General features: G+C 41.9%; 1 protein-coding gene across 1 annotated transcript in view; it reads right to left on the minus strand.

Annotated features, from left to right (window-relative positions):
• Positions 1-1,028: 1,028 nt before the first annotated feature.
• MED28 (mediator complex subunit 28) overlaps positions 1,029-8,154 on the minus strand; it is a 9,030-nt gene continuing 1,904 nt past the window's right edge. The window contains exons 2-4 of the mRNA XM_029932646.1: positions 4,615-4,681; positions 3,812-3,924; positions 1,029-2,362 (exon numbers count right to left, since the gene is read on the minus strand). Coding sequence (XP_029788506.1) covers positions 2,165-2,362; positions 3,812-3,924; positions 4,615-4,681 — 378 coding nt within the window. The 3' untranslated portion in view covers positions 1,029-2,164. The remainder of the gene's footprint in view (positions 2,363-3,811; positions 3,925-4,614; positions 4,682-8,154) is intronic.

Raw genomic sequence — 8,154 nt, forward strand, 5'->3', positions numbered from 1 at the left:
GACTGGAAAAGTAAGGGAAATCCTAGCTGATGGTTTATTTTCTCACTGAAGGAGACAGCAACTCAGAGCATTTTTGATGTTAATCATCAAGAGGTCATTAAAATGAAAATGATAAAACACAGAGAAGACTGAAAAATTCTATTGACAGAAAACTCTAAATTCATAATAAAGAAATGGCAATAACTGGTACTTGCATGAATTCAAAATATTTTCACTAAGCACCAAATAGAATAGTTCCCAATCCTTTCACTAAGAACTTCTTTATTGCTAAAAGATTGCTTAAAACTTAAGCAATTTATTTAGGTTTTTAATCAAAAAATCTAAAGCTGTTGGGGCACCTGGGTGGCTCAGTCGGTTAAGCGTCTGACTTTGGCTTGGATCATGATCTCACAATTCGTGAGTTCAAGCCCCATGTCAGGCTCAGAGCCTGGAGCCTGCTTCGGATTCTGTGTCTCCCTCTCTCTCTGCCCCTCCCCAACTCACACTCTGTCTCTCTCTCTCTCTTTCAAAATTAAATACATTTTTTTTAAAAACTGAAAAAAAAGAAATCTAAAGCTGCCAATTAAAGCTTCTAACTGGCACGAGGTGACCAGGCTAACAACCTTGAAGCCATATAATGGGAATGAAACCTTTCAAAAGCTTTGTTTAACCTGTACTGAGGGGGTTTGTTGGCCTCAGGCTGTGTACCCCACACACAAGCACACAAACAAAAATGAGTAAAAAGCATTATGCATAACATAAAAAATAAATAATAAGTGGTCCCTCTACATTCAGAGGGGAACAATGCCTACTTCTAATGAGGGGCGCTGAGACAGATACAAATCACTACCCCTCCCCTGTCCCAAGGAGAACCAAGCAAGGTTGGTAAAGAGAAAGGGAATCCTGTGTCCTGGGGGTGAGGCAGAGAGCAGGCAGAGGCTTCAGGGACCAGAGGGCAGCAGACCAAACAACTGTGAATGGAGGCATGTCAGTGTTGTGTAGGGAGGGTCATCAAGGCTGAAGGAAATAAAACAAGCCAGGACACCGAGTCACAGAAGTAGTGTCTGTCCAGAAGACAACAGATGTTTGTTGGGTAAGGAGATGTAACAAGGGAGAAAGGAAAATCTCATCCAAGGAGCACCACACACACCACCAGTCTGTATTTCTCAACAGAGAATCTGCTTGACCCATGTAACCAACAAGAGGGTAAAATGTCTTCCCAAATGCTGAGATCCCATGATCTTCGAGGATGGTGAGCTGCTAAGGGTTACCTGCAGCCCACTCCCCACCCAAAGGACCCTTCAAATCAATGTCACGCATTTGCAAGATCCTTCCTTAATGAGAAATTCTACTACAAAAAAAACAGAAACAAAATCGACACAAGCAAACAAAACTCAAAATGAAGAGATGACCATAGCAAGCTTTCACCTCTCATACTGCATGTACACCTCAACTGGCGTGCTCAGCACCAGGTCTGCCCCCTTACTTAAAACCTAACAAAACTTACATCACTGCTCCTGCTACACACCCCCACCCCAAAAGTGAAAAATCACCACACAAAATATAAACTTACCCCAAATAAAAGTCAACATCAACTTAAGGATCCTATGTATTAATACTACACTAACTTAGGATATGATAGTCCTTTCAAGCTATTCACAAAATATCCTCATTTTGAGAGCTCTGGAAGCCATACGGACATTGCTGCATTAGATTCGTCTTCTTGAGGTAATTCAAAGTATTGGAATATGCAAATTTACCACTGAGGGATAATTGTCATAAAAGGCCTACAACCAAAATCCTCATTCTCTGATTCTCAGCTCAAATTATACACCTTTCCGCTTCAGATCATATAAGCTAATCTAAAACTGGAAACACAAAAAGATTAAGTCATTAAAAAAATACAAAAAAACCTAAAAAGGAATCTGTAAGTGGCATCATACTAACAATCTAAACTTTGCTGAAAACAAAAATTTACTTCATCTACCAAAACCATTTTATAAAGTACTCAAGAAAAAAACATTTATGAAAATAGGGGGAAATTTTAGGTGAGGCCATCTAACAAAAATCATCTCATTCTTTGGCAAAGAGTTCTTCCACAATGTCACGTCCACAAGAAGCGAGGTTTGTCAAAGCCGGGCCTAGGCTGGCTCACGCCCCAGCCTCCCTGCAGGCCCGCCCTGACTCAGGTCTGCTTCATGGGCGCAGGGATGTTAGCAGATGCCTGCTCCAGGTAGGCCAAGGAGCCCTGAGGGATCTCGGCCGGCTTTTTGTGCTGCACGTTGATGTCCTCCAGCACCTGCTGCCAGTGCCTCAGCTTTGTCAAGTGCTTCTGGACCAGAGCGTCTTTCCGCTGTAACTCATTCCTTAGTTCTGAGACGTCCTACAAAGACAATGAAGTCAGGGCAAACTCATGATGAAAACAGTTCGCTAAGGTGAACTAAGAGCACCAAGAAGTAAACTCCCAGAGGATCAATTCAACCACTGTACATCCATTACTCTGCTCGGCTCCACTCTCCGAATAACCCACAGCAACTCCTCTGATGGAAGATGCTGCCTAATGGTGGGAATTGTTATTTTCATTTTCTTTTAATAAGTAGTCCAGATTTCCAATATTCCAAAGTACCAAAGGGCAGGCAAAGAAAATTAGGCTCTTTCCAGGCACCCAGTATCTCTGTCCAAAGGCCACTATTGAGAATCTAAAACACCGAGAATCTGAAACATACGTTAACAACTGTTTAAAAAAGTCCACACCACTATTCTATCAGTTCAGGTTGAAGTACTAAAATCTCCTATTCAAGTGCTTTTTAAATGAATACCAGCATTGTAATTCTTTATTAAGGCCTAGATTAAACACACCTACTTAGTCAAGTACTCAAATCAGAAAATGCTCTGACACAGTAAATTATGAGTGTCATCTTGGGGCACCCAGGTAGCTCAGTCGGTTAAGTGTCCGACTTCAGCTCAGTTCATGAGTTTGAGCCCCGCATTGGGCTCTGTGCTGACAGCGTAGAGCCTGGAGCCTGCTTCGGATTCTGTGTCTCCCCCCACCCGCTCTCCCTTGCTGCCCTGCTCATGCTCTGCCTCTCGCTCTCTCTCAAAAATAAAAATAAATAAATAAACCTCAAAAATTAAAAAAGTTTCATCATTCGTGTTCTCAACGGCTGATACCAATTAATAAAAAAATGTTTTTCAATCAATTCAGCAGCTTGTGGGAGTAGTTACTTCAAAAAATATCAAAAACCAATATGTCAACTTAGTGTTTCTCATCAGGGCCTGACTGGCCTCTTGGACAAGACAACTCTCTCCTCCACACTGCACGGGGCAGGCTTTGGGCCAACACACTAAATGCTGATGAACCTTCCCAGTCATCATGGCAACTCCAACCCATTTCCAAATGAACCAGTTTCAAACAAGTGAGATAAATGAAACCCTGGGTCTCAAGGAACCTGGGACAACACTTAATTTTTGACTCCTTGAACAAACCTGAGCCTTTCTTGTGTATAAGGCAGCCAGGGATACAGTGTTGCTGTCCAAAATGAACTTATCATCTATATTAATGGCTTTTCAACCTTTTTCAAGCAGCAGAACCTTTTCTTTAAGAGAAGTCTTCCAGAAACTGCTCTGGTTAAAGCCCAGCTTTCCACCACCTCCACCCCCGGCTCTGCTCCCTGCCCAGCTTGCCATGAACGCTGCCGTCCAGCAGCATCTATACTCAATCCGTAAAGCCTACTAGAGCTCATGGGGAAAGGCTGCATCTCATTTAAAGCAGAGACGGAATCCTGACAAAATGTGCTCTTCTGGGAAGTTGAGGAGAAAGCTGAGTTCATACCTCTTTGATAACTTGCTCTGGTTTCTGGACAGATAACTGCAATCTTTTTTGTAGGAAAAAACATTCTGTCTGTCTTGCAATATCCAGAAATTTCTGGATACATTGATCAACACCTTATAAAAAAAAGACCAAAATATTAAGAAAAACACTAGACACATATATCTCCATCATAAATGAACAGTCATAAATATCAAAACAGCACCTTCCCAAAGATGTAATCTGGAATTTTAATTATGTCCACAACAGAAATATTGACTCCCAACCCCCATGTGTTAACCAACATTAAATAGCAGATAACTTGTGCCTGTATAAGGTTAATGAGACCCCAGCACAACACAAAAGTTCTTCTGAGGAAAGACAACTCAGAAATCCAGCAATTAGCATCATGACTTCCAGTTAAAATGTTAACATGTAAAATATAGTACAAAACAATCATAAACACTTGTGCCTCTTGGGACAAAACTTGGGCAAAGTCAGGGAAGCACAAGAGATTTTACTTCTCTGTAACACCTTCAAAAAATAATCAAGCCTTCTTTAAAAAAAAACAAACAGCACATATTATTTATTGGTTGTCACTGTCCTATACCAATATGGAAAGCTCACTAAAACTGGTTCATTATGAGTGACATGTCATTGATAAACTGAACAAAGAACCAGAGGTATATATAGAAATGACTGCATAAATCTTATTCCCTGGAAAATTTCTCTAAGGATACAAACAAAACTGAAACACATCAAGTATAAAATCAGCCATTAGGAATTTGGTGAAGGTAAAACATGGTCTACAAAGAGGGAATTCTTACCAGTTCTAATTTCTTCCTGATCCGTGCCGTTGACATAGTCTTGACTCACAAGAGAAGCAAAGCAAGCCTGTGTGATCCAAATGTATAAGAAAAACATGTCAATCACTTGTCAAAAATATTACTTCACAGTAAGAAATAACTTCTCTTGAAGTCATTCGATGATTTGACAGAGTCTGGGTTTACACATCAGCTGACAAGATATCCTGCTAATGAAGGAACTTAGTAAACTGAGTCCACTAGACTCACGGAGGGAAAGTCTGCAAATGAGGCAGCTGGTATTTGCGGGCACCAGGACCTGGCCTCTCTCCCCGAACTTGCCCCCTTTGCCAGGATCCCACTGCACACCAGAGCCTGGGTCCCTGGTGCATCTCCACTTACGGCCCCTCCCTCCGATGCTTACATGTTTGCACCATCACCATTTCCCGTTAGGAAAAATCGTTACCTCCTCAGAGAGGCTGTCTCTCTCTACTCTTCTGAAAAGGGTGGCTCTATCCTCATGCCCAGCTTTATTGTTTTTCACACAGTTAACAGACATCATTCTATTCTCCTAGTCCATTATCAATTGTTCCCTACCAGAAGGTGGGAATTTTGCATAGCTTGTTCACTGTACTCCTAGTGCAGGAATACTGCTTGGCACTAAGTGGGTGCTTACCAAATACACGTTAATGACAGGACAACCCAAGAGCTTGCTATCACATGGATAAACAAGTCCCAGAGAGAGAGTTTCTCTAAAGGGGCACTGATCTAGAGGAATACGTGATTCAGCCAAGAAGTTCTGTGCACAGGAAACTGTTAGGAAATGCATAAAGAAGGCTTATCACAGGGTAGTGGGGTCCGAAAGGGAATGGGAGACCTGGTGGAGAGCAGTGCTCAGAAAGGAAGCCTCAGGGTGCCTGGGTGGCTCAGCTGGTTAAGCGTCCGACTCCTGGTTCCTGCTCAGGCCATGATCTCACAGTTCTTGAGATCCTCTGTCTCCCTCTCTGTCCTTTCCCTGCTTGTGCCCTCTTTCTTTCACAAAATAAATAGACTTAAAAAAAAAGAAAGAAGGAAGCCTCAAACCTCAGGGAAGCAGTAAGCAAAGTACACCTGGTGTGAAGTAGGCATATCTGGGCTCAAATTCAGGCCATCACCCACGTGTGAGGGCCCTTTGGGAAACAACAAATTCTGCTGCCAGCAGTTTCCCCTATTGTTTATAGAGAAAAATTACAGAGCTCCTCCTGGGAAATCCCTGTAACACCTCAAGAAACCCGAGAAGCAAACTGGCCATTCTGTGTATTACTTGGAAAGAGGACTCCTGTTGGGACCTGAATAGGGCACACCTGCTCTGGGAAACCTGTGGGTGCTGGAAAACATCCCACCCAGGAGGCCCAACCAGTCAACAGCTCCCTCACAACCAGCAGGGTCTCCAGGCAGAGAGAGAGGAAATCTGATCTCGGATTTTCCTTCCCTCTTCCCTCCCTGAAAAACAAAAAAAGAAATCAGGGGTACCTGGGTGGCTCTGTTGGTTAAACACAAGACTTGGGCTCAGGTCAGGATCTCATGGTTGGTGAGTTTGAGCCCCGACATGGGGCTCTCTGCTGTCAGCTTGGAGCCTGCTTCAGATCCTCTGTATCCCTCCCTCTGCGCCCCTCCCCTACTCTCATGCCATTAAAAAAAAACTGACTTTCAACAAGCTCTCATGACTGACAGCCACCTCACCTCAATGCTAAATGGTGCTCTAAAGATTACCAAGCCCTTGGAAGGAAAACTTCCAGACTCATTCTACAAAGCCAGCATCACTTTGATTCCCAAACCAGACACCAAACAAACAAAAAAAGAACTACAGGCCAATATCCTTGAGGAATACGGATGCAAAAATCCTCAACAAGGTGCTAGCAAATCAAATTCAACAGCTACAAAAAGAATTCTTCATCATGATCAAGTGGGATTCATTCCTGGGTTACAGGGCTGGTTCAATATTCGCAAATCAATGTGATACATCACATTAACAAAGGAAAATATAAAAACCATATGATCCTGTTGATAGATGTGGAAAACAAATTTGACAAAATACAACATCCTTTCTTAATAAAAACCCTCGAGAAAGTCGGGATAGAAGGAACTTACTTAAACATCATAAAAGCCATTATGAAAAGCCCACAGCAAATATCATCCTCATGGGGAAAAACTGAGAGCTTTCCCCCTGAGATCAGGAACACGACAGGGGTGTCCACTCTCACCACTGTTGTCTAACATAGTGCTGGAAATCCTAGCATCAGCAATCAGACAACAAAATGAAATAAAACACATCAGAATTGGCAAAGATGAAGTCAAACTTTCACTTTTCGCAGATGACATGATAAGCTACATGGAAAACCCACCAGAAGCCTACTAGAACTGATCCATGAATTCAGCAAAGTCGCATGGTACAAAATCAACATACAGAAATCAGTTGCATTTTTAAACACCAATAACGAAGCAACAGAAAGAGAAATCAAGAAACTGATCCCATAACAATTGCACAAATACCTAAGAATAAACCCAACCAAAGATGTAAAAGATCTGTATGATGAGAACTATAGAAAACTTATGAAGGAAACTGAAGAAGACACAAAGAAATGGAAAAACATTCCATGCTCATGGATCGGAAGAATAAATATTGTTAAGATGTCATTATTACCTAAAGCAATCTACACATTCAATAGAATCAAATTTGCACCAGCGTTCTTCTCAAAGCTAGAACAAACTACCCTAAAATTCGTATGGAACCACAAAAACCCCGATTAGCCAAAGTAATACTGAAGAAGAAAACCAAAGCAGGAAGCATCACAATCCCAGACTTTAGCCTCTACTACAAAGCTGTCATCATCAAGACCGTGTGGAATTGGCACAAAAACAGACACACAGACCAATGGAATAGAATAGAGAAGCCAGAATTGGACCCACAAATGTATGGCCAATTAATCTTTGGCAAAGCAGGAAAGAGTATCTGATGGAAAAAGGACAGCCTCTTTAGCAAGTGGTGCTGGGAGAACTGGACAGCAACATGCAGAAGAATGAAACTAGACCACTTTCTGACACCATACACAAAAATAAACTCAAAATGGATGAAGGACCTGAATGTGAGACAGGAAACCATCAAAACCATAAAGGAGAAAGCAGGAAACAACCTCCTTGACCTCAACTGCAACAATTTCTTATTTGACACATCCCCAAAGGCAAGGGAATCAAGAGCAAAAATGAACTACTGGGACCTCATCAAGATAAAAAGCTTCTGCAAGGCAAAGGAAAAAATCAAGAAAAAAATAGGCAACAAATAGAATGGGAAACGATAGTTGCAAATGACATATCAGATAAAGGGCTAGTATCCAAAATCTATAAGGAACTCACCAAACTTCACACCCGAAAAACAAATAATCCAGTAAATAAATGGGCAGAAGACATGAATAGACACTTCTCCAAAGAGGACATCCAGATGGCCAACAGGCACATGAAATGATGCTCAGCATCACTCATCATCAGGGAAATAAAACTCAAAACCACACTGAGATGCCACCTCAC

The sequence above is a fragment of the Suricata suricatta genome, chromosome 1 (genome assembly GCF_006229205.1).
Source record: "Suricata suricatta isolate VVHF042 chromosome 1, meerkat_22Aug2017_6uvM2_HiC, whole genome shotgun sequence".
Lineage (NCBI taxonomy): Eukaryota > Metazoa > Chordata > Mammalia > Carnivora > Herpestidae > Suricata > Suricata suricatta.